We start from the raw sequence: 14,448 nt of genomic DNA, 5'->3' as shown, positions 1-14,448 counted from the left end.
GATGTTGCCCATAGCAACCAATCAGATTCCAGGTATTATCTTCTAGAAGGTGCAAGATAAATGTATAGTAGAATCTTATTGGTTGCTATGGGCAACATCCCATCTTAAATAGAACTCCCATCTTAGTAAATTTACCCCATGATGTCTAATTAAAAGTTTGTAAAAGAAAATGCAATGATAGCACCAGATGAGGCACACTCTCCTAGGATTGCTAAGTTTTTGGAAGTGAGAATTCTTGTGCACACTTACAAAACCAAGGATCGCAGTAAAAAAAATTCCTACATACAGTACTGTGCAAAAGTTTTAGGCAAGTGTGGAAAAAAATGCTGCTAAGTAAGAAAGCTTTAAAAAATAGAATTGTTAAAAGTTTATTTTGCTCAATTAACAAAATGCAAAGTGAATGAACAGAAGAGAAATCTAAATCAAATCAATATTTGGTATGACCACCCATTGCCTTCAAAGCAGCATAACAGCATACATTTTTCTAGGTACACTTGCATGTACTTTTTGAAGGAACTCAGCACGGAGGTTGTTCCAAACATCTTGGAGAACTAACCACAGATCTTCTGTGGATGTAGACTTCCTCAAATCCTTCTATATTTTCATGTAATCCAAGGCAGACTCGATGATGTAGAGATCAGGGCTCTGTGGGGGCCATATCATCACTTCCAGAACTCCTTGTTCTTCTTTATGCTGAAGATAGTTCTTAATTGTATTGGCTGTATGTTTGGGGTCGTTATCCTGCTGCCGAATTAATTTGGAGCCAATCAGACTCCTCCCTGATGGTATTTCATGATGGATAAGTACCTGCCTTATTTATCAGCATTAAGGACACCATTAATCCTGACCAAATTCCTAACTCCATTTGCTGAAATGCAGCCCCAAACTTGTAAGGAGCCTCCATCATGCTTCACTGTTGCCTGCAGACACTCATTATTGTACCGCTCTCCAGCCATTCGGCGAACAAACTGTCTTCTGTTACAACCAAATATTTCCCCCAGTTCCTATGTTTTCGTGCGTAGTTGAGTCCAAACAAGCCCAAGCGACTCAACTATGTCACGATCCGGGTATCTGGACGCCATTTCTTACCTATCAGATGCCTCCTAAGGCTGGCTCAGCGCTCCAGGACCGGATCCCATCTGTTATCCTGATGTGCACATTCCCGCATCCTCTCCTGTCTCTCTGGACGCAGTCACAGTAACGCCTTATACATCTGGCATGGCGTCTCCCGCGGCCTCCGCCGCCGTCCCTGAGCTTCTGCATTCAGAGTGGCGATTACGTCAGCCGCGGCCTCCGCTGTGTCCGCGTGGTCGGATGTGCATCTGTCAGCCTGGCGTCTCCTGTCTCCGGTGGCCGGCGCCGCCATTACTGTTTTCCAGACCACATGGATTACAATCCAAACTTCCCTCCAAGTGTCTGCATGGGCGCAGCCATCTTGGATTCTGTCAGCTGATCATTCCTACCAATCCGTTGTCAGTATTATTCATTTGCATAATTGCCTAGCCAATGCCTTCCTTGCTGCAGGTATAAATAGGTTGTGCCTGAGCAAGGAAGGCGTCAGTGCTTTGGTTGTCAAACCTAGTTCCAGTTTGTCTCTCTTCTGTGAATGTCTTCCAGGTTCCAGCTCCTGTCTCCAGACTTCTGCTATAGAGACCCGCACCAGCATTCCATCTGCGGTGTAGCCTGACTCTCCGATCCATTCTGGACTCACCTGTTTCCAGCTACAACATCACCTGCTTCCAGCTTAGCTTCCAGCAGTGTACAGCTTCTCTTAAAGGGCCGGTGTCCTTTCTGCAGTTTACCACTCTCCACCGGTATTATTATTTCTCCGCTCTCAAATTCTACATTTCATCTACATTGCATCGCTCTCAAGCTTTATTTATTATTTAACTGGTTCCAGCCAGTATCCACTCCGTGCCAACACCTGTCTGGTTCTAACCAGTACCCACAGCAGCATTTTATCTACAGCAGTCCAGCTTTCCCTGGAACACCAGCTGGTACGACCCTGGGCTTTCCTCATTGCTACAGTTGAGCCTGGTAAGGACTTTCCAACTTGCAGATAATAAGAACTGTCTCATACCACCAGAGCTCTGTGGCCCCTGCCACCCTGTAGTACCCAGGAACTGTATTATTATTTCTCTGCTGATTTTTATGTTACTTTTTACTGCTACTGTGATGCATGGAGTTTGTCATAAATAAATATCATTGACTTTTATTCAAGTTGTCGTGGTCACGCCTTCGGGCGGTTTCTCTTCATGTTACTTACATGTCCAGGGGTCTGATACAACCTCCCAGGTTCCGGTACATCTCAGCCCCTACAACTGAGGCTGCCTTCCGTCAGCTCAGGCCCTCAGTTGTGACAGTAAGCACTGACCAAATGAATCCAGCCGGAGACCAGGATCAAGCGGCCAGGCCGATGCAAGAACTGGCAGCCCGACTGGAACATCAGGAGGCTGCACAGGGCCACATCATCCGCTGTCTCCAGGATCTCTCTACTCGGCTGGATGGGATTCAGACAACTCTCCGTGGATCAGGCGCATCTGGGGCGTCAACCACAGTGACTCCAACTATAACCCCACCCACCTTACCCGTTTCTGCTCCACGTCTTCATCTTCCAACGCCAGCAAAATTTGACGGATCTCCAAGATTCTGCAGGGGATTTCTCAACCTGTGTGAGATTCAGTTTGAGCTACAACCTGGCAATTTTCCCAGTGACCGTACAAAAATTGCCTACATCATTTCACTTCTCAGTGGCTCAGCCCTTGACTGGGCATCACCGTTATGGGAGAGGTCCGACACCCTGCTATCTTCTTACACTGCATTCGTGTCAACATTCAGGCGCATCTTCGACGAGCCAGGCCGGGTAACTTCAGCTTCGTCTGAGATTCTCCGTTTACGCCAGGGATCACATACTGTAGGACAATATCTTATACAGTTCCAGATCCTGGCATCTGAACTGGCATGGAACGACGAGGCCCTGTATGCTGCATTCTGGCATGGTTTATCCGAGCGTATTAAAGATGAGTTAGCTACCAGAGACTTACCCTCCAAGTTAGATGAGCTAATCTCACTTTGTACAAAAGTTGACTTACGTTTCAGAGAGAGAGCAACTGAGCGTGGAAGATCATCTGCTCCAAAATCTTCTGCTCCTCCTCCTCGCCAACTGTCACCAACTAAAGATGAACCCATGCAAATTGGCCGTTCCCGTTTAACTCCTGCTGAGCGCCGAAGACGTCTCTCCGAGTCTCTCTGTCTTTATTGTGCAGCTCCGTCTCACACCATTAATGCCTGTCCCAAACGTCCGGGACTCCAAGTCCTAGCTCGTCAAGGAGAGGGCCGGCTAGGAGTAATGATCTCCTCTCCATCTCCTCAAGATTGTAATCTCCCAGTCTCGCTTCAAGTTGCTCAACGTTATCAGAACGTCATTGCCCTCCTGGATTCCGGAGCAGCTGGGAACTTTATTACCGAAGCCTATGTTAAACGGTGGTCCCTACCCCCGAGAGACTTCCTTCCTCCTTTTCCTTAACTGCCGTGGATGGCAGTAAAATTTTTGATACAGTTATTGCTCTAAGGACTCTACCAGTTCGTCTGAGAGTGGGAGTTCTTCATTCCGAACTTATTTCACTTTTAGTGATTCCAAGAGCCACACATTCTGTGGTCCTGGGCCTTCCATGGCTCCGTCTTCACAATCCTACAATTGATTGGACGACTACGCAAATCCTGGCATGGGGTCCCTCCTGTGCTGAGACATGTTTGTTTAAAGTGTTGCCTGTCTGTTCTTCCTCCCCCAGGTCGTCTGATGTTCCACCTCCTCCATATCAAGATTTCACGGATGTGTTCAGTAAAGCTTCTGCTGATATCCTTCCTCCTCATAGAGAATGGGACTGCCCGATTGATCTCGTTCCAGGGAAGGTTCCACCTCGAGGCCGAACTTATCCGTTGTCTCTGCCCGAGACGCATTCTATGGAGGAATACATTAAAGAGAACCTAGCAAAGGGGTTCATTCGACCTTCTTCTTCTCCAGCCGGCGCAGGCTTCTTTTTTGTAAAAAAGAAAGATGGTGGTCTGCGGCCGTGCATCGACTACAGAGGTTTGAACGACATTACCATTAAGAACCGCTATCCTTTACCCCTGATTACTGAGCTCTTTGACAGAGTTAGCGGAGCTACCATCTTTACAAAGCTGGACTTGAGAGGTGCATACAATCTCATCCGGATCCGTGAGGGTGACGAGTGGAAGACCGCATTTAACACCCGTGACGGACATTATGAGTACCTCGTCATGCCCTTCGGATTGAGCAATGCTCCAGCTGTCTTCCAGCATTTCGTCAATGAGATCTTCAGAGACATTCTATACCGTCATGTCGTGGTCTATCTAGACGATATCCTCATTTTTGCCAACAATTTAGAGGAACATCGTTTTTGGGTAAAGGAGGTTCTGTCCCGTCTCCGTGTCAATCATCTCTATTGCAAATTAGAGAAATGCGTCTTTGAAGTCAAGTCCATTCCGTTTCTAGGGTACATTGTGTCCGGTTCCGGACTAGAGATGGATCCTGAGAAACTACAAGCAATCCAGAATTGGCCGGTACCCTTAACCCTCAAAGGGGTCCAGAGGTTCTTAGGGTTCGCCAATTATTACCGAAAGTTTATACGAGACTTTTCCACCATTGTGGCGCCTATTACTGCTTTTACCAAGAAGGGTGCTAACCCGTCCAAGTGGTCTGAAGAAGCCATGCAAGCTTTTCATCTTTTAAAACAGAGGTTCATCTCTGCGCCTGTCCTGAAACAGCCTGACATCGACTCTCCTTTCATCCTAGAGGTGGATGCCTCCTCCGTTGGAGTAGGAGCGGTGTTATCGCAGAGGGCTAAAGATGGCCATTTACATCCTTGCAGTTTCTTCTCACGGAAGTTCTCCCCAGCGGAGCGCAACTATGCCATTGGCGACCAGGAGTTGCTAGCCATCAAGCTCGCTCTAGAGGAGTGGAGATATCTGTTGGAGGGAGCTTCTCATTCAATCACCATCCTTACAGACCACAAGAACCTTCTATATCTGAAAGGCGCACAATGTCTCAACCCTCGTCAGGCCAGATGGGCACTTTTCTTTTCCAGGTTCGACTTTAAACTCCAGTTCTGTCCGGGCTCTCAGAATCGCAAGGCCGATGCCCTTTCCCGCTCATGGGAGCAAGAAAATGAGTCAGAGTCTTCAGACAAGCATCCTATTATAAATCCGTTGGCATTCTCCACGGTAGGGATGGACTCTACGCCCCCATCAGGGAAAAGTTTTGTGAAGCCGACACTAAGGAAGAAGCTCATGCATTGGGCCCATGCTTCCCGCTTTGCCGGACATACAGGTATCCAAAAAACCCTGGAGTTTATCTCTAGGTCTTATTGGTGGCCAACTCTGAAAAAGGACGTTTTGGAGTTTATTGCATCTTGCCCAAAGTGTGCTCAACATAAAGTATCCCGCCAGTCGCCTGCGGGGCAACTGGTTCCACTATCTGTTCCCCGTCGACCATGGACCCATTTGTCGATGGATTTTATTACAGATTTGCCCATGTGCAACAAGTTTAATACCATCTGGGTGGTAGTTGACCGGTTCACCAAGATGGCACACTTCATTCCTCTCACCGGTCTTCCGTCAGCTTCCAAGTTGGCTCAAGTATTCATACAAGAGATCTTTCGACTCCACGGTCTTCCAGAAGAAATTATCTCAGATCGAGGAGTTCAATTCACAGCCAAATTCTGGCGAAGTTTATGTCAAGCCCTCCAAGTCAAGCTAAAGTTTTCCACGGCTTACCATCCTCAGACCAATGGTCAAACTGAGAGGGTGAATCAGGACTTGGAATCCTTCCTCCGCATCTATGTGTCCTCCTCTCAAGATGACTGGGTTCAATTACTTCCCTGGGCCGAGTTCTGTCATAACAACCAGTATCATTCTTCATCTTCTTCAACACCATTCTTCACCAACTTTGGATTCCACCCTAAAGTCCCTGAGTTCCAACCGCTTCCAGCAACTTCTGTTCCCGCAGTGGATATCACCTTGCATCAGTTTGCCAATATCTGGAAGAGCGTACGATCAGCTCTGCTCAAGGCATCGTTCAGGTACAAGAAGTTTGCGGATAAGAAGCGTCGAGCAGTTCCTGCTCTCAAGGTGGGTGATCGGGTATGGTTATCCACGAAGAATTTGAGGTTAAGAGTTCCCAGTATGAAGTTTGCACCTCGCTACATCGGTCCTTTTAAAATTGATCAAGTCATCAATCCTGTTGCTTACAGACTCCAGTTGCCTCCCTTCTTAAAGATACCCAGGACATTCCATGTTTCCCTGTTGAAACCGCTAATCTTGAATCGGTTTCATTCCCTACTTCCTCCAACTCCGAAAGTCCAAACTCAACGAGGCGTTGAGTATGAAGTAGCCAAGATCCTGGACTCACGTCACCGTTACGGTCAACTTCAGTATCTTATTGACTGGAAGGGTTATGGCCCTGAGGAACGTTCATGGACCAATGCTTCTGATGTCCATGCTCCTGCCTTGGTCCGGAGATTCCATTCCAAGTTTCCTCAAAAGCCAAAGAAGTGTCCTGGGGCCACTCCTAAAGGGGGGGGTGCTGTCACGATCCGGGTATCTGGACGCCATTTCTTACCTATCAGATGCCTCCTAAGGCTGGCTCAGCGCTCCAGGACCGGATCCCATCTGTTATCCTGATGTGCACATTCCCGCATCCTCTCCTGTCTCTCTGGACGCAGTCACAGTAACGCCTTATACATCTGGCATGGCGTCTCCCGCGGCCTCCGCCGCCGTCCCTGAGCTTCTGCATTCAGAGTGGCGATTACGTCAGCCGCGGCCTCCGCTGTGTCCGGATGTGCATCTGTCAGCCTGGCGTCTCCTGTCTCCGGTGGCCGGCGCCGCCATTACTGTTTTCCAGACCACATGGATTACAATCCAAACTTCCCTCCAAGTGTCTGCATGGGCGCAGCCATCTTGGATTCTGTCAGCTGATCATTCCTACCAATCCGTTGTCAGTATTATTAATTTGCATAATTGCCTAGCCAATGCCTTCCTTGCTGCAGGTATAAATAGGTTGTGCCTGAGCAAGGAAGGCGTCAGTGCTTTGGTTGTCAAACCTAGTTCCAGTTTGTCTCTCTTCTGTGAATGTCTTCCAGGTTCCAGCTCCTGTCTCCAGACTTCTGCTATAGAGACCCGCACCAGCATTCCATCTGCGGTGTAGCCTGACTCTCCGATCCATTCTGGACTCACCTGTTTCCAGCTACAACATCACCTGCTTCCAGCTTAGCTTCCAGCAGTGTACAGCTTTTCTTAAAGGGCCGGTGTCCTTTCTGCAGTTTACCACTCTCCACCGGTATTATTATTTCTCCGCTCTCAAATTCTACATTTCATCTACATTGCATCGCTCTCAAGCTTTATTTATTATTTAACTGGTTCCAGCCAGTATCCACTCCGTGCCAACACCTGTCTGGTTCTAACCAGTACCCACAGCAGCATTTTATCTACAGCAGTCCAGCTTTCCCTGGAACACCAGCTGGTACGACCCTGGGCTTTCCTCATTGCTACAGTTGAGCCTGGTAAGGACTTTCCAACTTGCAGATAATAAGAACTGTCTCATACCACCAGAGCTCTGTGGCCCCTGCCACCCTGTAGTACCCAGGAACTGTATTATTATTTCTCTGCTGATTTTTATGTTACTTTTTACTGCTACTGTGATGCATGGAGTTTGTCATAAATAAATATCATTGACTTTTACTCAAGTTGTCGTGGTCACGCCTTCGGGCGGTTTCTCTTCATGTTACTTACATGTCCAGGGGTCTGATACAACCTCCCAGGTTCCGGTACATCTCAGCCCCTACAACTGAGGCTGCCTTCCGTCAGCTCAGGCCCTCAGTTGTGACAAACTATGCATGAAAACATAGGAACTAGGGTGCAGAAAAATGGCAGGAGGTACTATGGACTTATTTGTCAAAATACTTGGCTGTAACAGACTGACAGTTTGTTCGCCAAAGGCTGGAGAGCAGTACAATAATGTGATGTGGCCCCCCTGCATCTGTAATGTGCAGCTGCAGTGTGAAATAAGCAAATGACCCAGCAATATGAAGAGATGATAGATTATTAGGAATAGTATTCACTAGGTATTGGAAGAATAAGAGAACAGACTGACCTTATACACTACATAATAAAGAATTAAAATGTTTACAAACTGAAACTTACAGGAAGTATACTTTACCACCCGCAGCGAGAACACGTTTTCGATAGTCTATACCAGAGTCCAGTTGAACAGTGTTGCAGTATTGCTGAAAGAAGAGATTAAATATACACGGTTACAACCGTATATATGTAATAATCAGAACAAACATTGACAATAAGGTACATTCTTAAGCATGGATACATTTTACAGCATTTCAGTACAATAACACGCTGACTGTTTCAACTGACATGTAATGTAGATGCTAACTGCTCAGTAAGTACGTCAAATCCAGAATTGTAAGTTTTGATCTCATGTAGCTTTTGAGTTTTATGGGTTTGTAAAGGTAAAAAAAAATCAAAAAAATTTGATCTTTAAAAACTTAATTTACTCAGTCCTGGATTAAAACAAAACAAAACATTTTGTTCAGAACATTTGGTATGCCACATGAACGGTGTTATGGAGGTCCACATTTCAAGGTCACAGACTCGAATATAACAAAAAAGGTTTAAAATTTTCAAAAACTTTGCATTTATTTTTCATAACAAATTTTAAGAATGAGATCTTCTATGTCAAATTAAAGCCTTGTATGCTTTTTTGTTTTAAATATCTTAATCTTGGCATGTGATTATTTATATATATTTTGCAGTGCCAGAATTTGTGGATGTATTACATTTTCAAACTCATATTACTAAAAAAAAACTATTTGAGCTCTCTTATAGTATTAAATGTGACGGAATAAAAGTAAAAAGTAGTTTGCATTGGATCACCTGACCCACATGTTTCCCCAAGTACTTCAGTTGCAATAACATTACTATTTTGAATGTAAAGTAAGTAAATCTCATCATATTTTTCCAATTAGAAAAACAAGTACAGAAGACATGAGTAGAACAGTACAACTCTGGTTTAAATGGGCACAATGAAAGATCTGCAATACTCAGAATCTCTGTGGCTATCTTTTTTCCCTCCGCCCAATCCTAGGGGCAGACTTATTTCTGAGCGAAGTGCAATCAGAATTCTCATAACAGCCACAACATTGCTATTAGTACACAGGAAAATCAGCAATGTTAATCTACCATAACTTTTGGCAATTTGCGCAGTTGAACATTGTGAATGCACATCGCTTGTAAATGAACCAGCCCCTTAGTGTGAATATCCCTCGCTACATCACCTAGACGTCAAGTGACCGGTTACTCAACACTAACAACAGCACATTCTATATCACTTACTGCAATCAGCACTTTGCTAAAGCTCTACTCAATTAGGACTAAAAGACCTCACCTGTATGCTGCCTTTATATGGCCCTTTAAAGAGTACTGTGTTTTTGGAGTCAGGAGCTACGGTGAGTTCCACAATCAAGCATACACTCCAAGATTTTTTTAAAAACAATTTCCACGATCAAAATGCAGGTAACAAACATACAGGAAATAAAACACATAAAAGCCCCTTGAAGAAGTCTCTTTGGACAGACAAAACGCATTGGAAATGTATCCTGAACCTTTTACCTTGACAGATAAGCTCTTTTATTTATTTATTTATTTTTTCAAATATCTTTATTGGCTTTTTCAAATAAGTACAAAATTTGAAATACATCTAGAAACTGTCAAAAATACAAATATACATTAAACTGTATATATATGAGCATGCATTGAAATCCGGATGGAATACAAATACGGTTATAGTCTATATGAGGTTGTGGGGTGAGTAATCACAGTAAGTCATAGAGCACGAGAGAAATAGAGTAAAATTCCATAACTTTCTCATCTTAATCTCCCATAACAGGGAAGCGAAAAGATCGTTGCAGTAATAATTGTATTGTGTCATGAAATTTCCAGAACAGTAGGTGTCCACTGAAATATTAAGTAACCTCATTCAATCATGCCAATGTAGATGTAATACAAAGAGAAAAAACTACTTGAACAAATAGAAAATAAAAAAAAAGAGAGTGCAGGTATAGAGAAGGGGAGGAAGAGAAAGAGCAGGGTTGGGGGGGGGGGGAGAAGGGAAGGGCCACCCAAATACAATTTATCTATTTAGATTAAATACGTCGCTGTGTAAAGCCAGTAAAGACAGGGAAGTATTGGACTTCAGACTTCCATCAACAATTATCATTGAAGTGAACATAAGGTCTATATAGAAATCCCACATTACCCACTGCAAACAGTAGTTTCAAAAATTTCACAGATATGTGCTTGTTGTTGGCTTAGTCTGTATATAATAACTCTATTTTTGATAAAAAATTTTACATCGGCTCTCTGGAATATTTTCGTATCTATCAAAAAACATATATCTATCCATAAGAGATTCAACCTCGGATATAGTTGGGGTGTATTTTTTAATCCATGAATTAAGTATTAAGCAGAATAGTCAAAATGGGAATTAAACGTTTCTCAGTCAATGAAAGGTTCCATACCTCAAAATTGACAAACAATAGAGCTGCAGGACTTAAGAAAATCTGTATTGAGAAGGTGTTGTTGATTTAGTTTATGATTTTAAACCAAATTTTTTTTTATATATCCGCAGGTCCAAAGGTTATGGAGAAGAGTTGTGGGCGAGCATCCACACTTTGGACACCTACCCGATTCGTCTGTTATAAAGTGACTTCTCTGGCTCTGAGAGACATAAGCCCTATATAACGTTTTAATGTGGATTTCTTGTAAGATTGAGGATCTCAAAATACGTAGAGTCATACCATAGTATTTGAATAATGTGTCCTCTTGTATCAAAGATGGGAAATCTTTACACCAATTATCTGTTGAAGATTTCCAAAGATTTTTTGTCCATGTTTTAAAAATTTCTGCATAGACAAGTTTGGGTTTGTATTTGGGTTGTTTAAATTTAATAAAATTCTTGTGAATCGGGTCTAAAAACTTATCAGAGAGTGTCTGTCTGGGTAAGGATGTTGCATAGTGCGTTAATTGTAGGTAAGGAAAGTAGCCGCTCATAGGGATATTATACGTTTCCTGTATGGTTTTAAAAGAAAAGGAGAGTACCTTCAGGGTCAAGCACCTGAGATATGAGTTTTAAACCTTTTTGATGCATTCGAAGAAATGCGGAACTATCCATGCCAGGAGTAAACATAGGATTACCTTGTATTGGTATCCACTCTGATTGAAGAGGATTGCGCTCTAATCTAAGGTTAGCCCAACTCTATGCCTCATACGTGTCTCTAAAAATTATATTATCAAGTATATTTCTAGGTATCATATGTTTGGGGGGGGGTGTAACAAGGCTCCTGGGGAAAAGGGGGGCAAGAGTGAGCTTTCCACATAGTAATTAGCATAAGTACTATGCTCCCTCAGCCAATCCAAGGCATACCTGAACAGTATTGCATGAGAGTGATATGTCAGGTCTGGCAAGCCCAATCCTCCCTCTTGTTTAGATCATTTCAGTTTTTAATGGGATATACAGTGTTTTTTTGATTTCCATATAGATTTTGTATATAACTTGGTAATTAGTTTAATATCGCTCAAAGACAATTTCAAAGGTAACATCTGCATTATGTATGTTAGTTTTGGTAAGAGAACTGTTTTTACCACCTCCACCCTACCTAGCAAAATGAGTGGTAGATCATGCCATGCTTCTAGAGATTTAGTAAAGTGGGAAATAGCTGGAAAGAAGTTACACTTGTACAAATTCTCCATCATTTATTTTATTTATTTACAGTTTCTTATACAGCGCAGCATATTCCGTTGCGCTTTACAATTTGAATAACAGGAAGGCCCTGCTTGCAAGCTTACAAACTATGTGGAATATGGATTCCAAGATATTTTATCTGGGATTTCCCTATTTTTATAGAGTTTAAATTATGTTATAGAGTTTAAATTATGAACCGCTGGCAAAATGGGAGAGGGTCCTTTTAACACTAAAAGTTCAGATTTACAAGTATTTATATTATAACCGGAGAAAGAACTAAATTGTGATATGATGTCAAAGGCTATTGGGATTGAGTGAAACGGTTGAGAAAGCAACAAGAGCATATCGTCTGCGCAGAAGATATGCGCATATCTTGCTCGCCTATCAAAATACCTTATAATAGGGGGGATTGTCGTAAAGCTACGGCTAAAGGATCAAGTGCCAGGGTGAATAGGAGAGGGGAGAGTAGGCAACCCTGTCTTGTCCCTCGGTGTATAGAAAAGGGTTCTGACATTAACCCATTACATATAATTCTCGAAGCAAAGTCCCTGTATAGAGTTTTAACTATACAGATAAATTTATCTCGGAAGGCAAAATGTTTCATGTTATCAAAGAGATGATCCCAGTGCACCATGCCGAAAGCCTTTTCGGTGCGTCCAATGATAATATTGCTCTGGGAGTTTCCGACACAGGCCCTCATTCCGAGTTGTTCGCTCGCTAGCTGGTTTTAGCAGCATTGCAAACGCTAGGCCGCCGCCTGTTAGGATCTCCTGCTCTGTGCTGCCACGTCGCCATGGCAACCGGGAGGCAAGTGTTAGCGAAGTAACCTGAGCGCAGCTTATACTCCGGTCCGGGTTTTTACTGTGTAGTGGTTACAGGCTCTGTGCACGGCAGGGAATCCGGCGCTGGTTTTGTGCTCACAGTCTGTGAGGTCTGAGTGGGGCGTGGACAGCACCTGCTATATAAACCATCCTCTCAGGCTAGGCAAATGCTGCTGAATCTTTGTTTGTTGGTCAGTTCCAGAGAGTTAGCTAGTACTGTGTGACTTTGTATTTACTTGTTGCTTACTGCGAATAGGCCTTGGGATTCAGTACTTCATTCTGCCAATCCGGACCTAGCAGTAAGACTGGAGTCAGTTGTTTGACCTGCTGGGGTTCTTTTGCTATTCTGTGAACCCAGCAGGTTTGCAGCTGTACTCTCAGACCTGCTTGCTTAATCCTCCCTCACTGTGCAGGGCGTCCAGGTGTCAGTTTAGTGGCAGTAAGCTGAACCTGTGCCCTGCAAGTGGGGGCTAGGATTGTGGATACTCTCCTTGTGTCTATATTTCTATCTCTGACCAAGGAGTTTATTCCCACACCCGTTGGTAACCCTTTGGGGTTTTTTCTGTTGCTCTTAGCAACATCATTTCAGGTGCTCCACATGTTAAATCACTACACCTCGCTTCATTGTCCGCTCTATTCCATCTGAGCATTCCTGACACTAGGGAGACACCCAATTCCTGAGCCTTTGGGCTTCTCCGTTCACTTTGTGTTTATTAGTTATTCCATCCCCTCCTGTGTATGTTATGTTATACTGTCTGTGAGTTCGTTTGCTTCGCTTTCCTCTCTGTTCATACACCGGTATACTCCTGTTAGCACTAGTGTGGGTAACATATTCAGCAGCCCTACTCCTGCTGAAATTTTGTGGGAATATGGAGCATACCCCTCAAAATACTTTGCAACAGGTGGTCGATCAGGTGCAGGTCCTGACTCGACAATTTAATGAGATGTCCATTAAAATGAACACCCCGCAGGCCGCTAGCGGAGCTCCCGCAGCAGCAGCGGCAAGTTCAGGGGTTAAGGAGCCGAAAGTAAATCTCCCGGATCGTTTTTCTGGAGATCGCTCGCAGTTCTTTTGTTTCAAGGAGAGCTGTAAGCTATATTTCAGGCTTAGGCCCCAGTCTTCTGGGTCGGAGATTCAGTGGGTGGGCATGGTGATTTCCTTGCTACAAGGAGACCCACAGGTCTGGGCATATGGGTTACAGCCTGACTATCCGTCGCTTAAAAGTGTTGATGCTTTTTTTACGGCACTGGGCATTTTGTATGATGACCCTGACAAGATGGCTTCAGCCGAGGCTCAGATTACGGTTCTTAAGCAAGGGCGACGGCCAGCTGAGGTTTATAGTACGGAGTTTCGGAGGTTGGCTCATGATACCCAGTGAAATGACCCAGCCCTGAGAAACCAGTACCGAAGGGGCCTTTCTGACCAGATAAAGGACCAACTGGTACATTAGATCAGCTCATGCAGTTATCCATCCGGGTGGATAGACGGCTGAGAGAGCGTAGGCTTGAAAGGGAGACCGCAGTTTCCTTTTTTCCCAAGGAAACCTCAGACTCTGAGGAACATTCCGAGGAGCCTATGCAGATTGGGGCTACCCGCCTCTCCTCGCGTGAGAAGACGCGGAGGAGACAGCAGGGTTTGTGTTTGTACTGTGGGAATAAAGGTCATGTTGTAGTATCATGCCCAGAAAAACCGGAAAACTTCAGGGCCTGAGGGTGATGGGAAATATCCTGTCAGGCCAGAAGTCAGAATTTCCCAAAAAGACTTTTCTCATTCCGGTGACTTTGGAGATCCTCGGT

The 14,448-nt window shown here is 44.3% G+C and overlaps 1 protein-coding gene and 1 long non-coding RNA gene across 3 annotated transcripts in view; one reads left to right on the top strand and one right to left on the bottom strand.

Annotated features, from left to right (window-relative positions):
- Nucleotides 1-11,017, top strand: part of LOC134909811 (uncharacterized) — a 317,263-nt gene extending 306,246 nt beyond the window's left edge. The window contains exon 4 of the long non-coding RNA XR_010176036.1: nt 10,718-11,017. This is a non-coding gene — a long non-coding RNA (uncharacterized LOC134909811). The remainder of the gene's footprint in view (nt 1-10,717) is intronic.
- AFG1L (AFG1 like ATPase) overlaps nt 1-14,448 on the bottom strand; it is a 402,277-nt gene that overhangs the window by 31,736 nt on the left and 356,093 nt on the right. For both annotated transcript variants that reach the window (XM_063917076.1, XM_063917077.1), the window contains exon 8: nt 8,221-8,303. In XM_063917076.1, the coding sequence (XP_063773146.1) occupies nt 8,221-8,303 (83 nt within the window). The remainder of the gene's footprint in view (nt 1-8,220; nt 8,304-14,448) is intronic.

This window comes from Pseudophryne corroboree, chromosome 4, assembly GCF_028390025.1.
Source record: "Pseudophryne corroboree isolate aPseCor3 chromosome 4, aPseCor3.hap2, whole genome shotgun sequence".
In the NCBI taxonomy this organism is placed as follows: domain Eukaryota; kingdom Metazoa; phylum Chordata; class Amphibia; order Anura; family Myobatrachidae; genus Pseudophryne; species Pseudophryne corroboree.
This window is presented reverse-complemented; position numbering and strand designations above follow the sequence as displayed.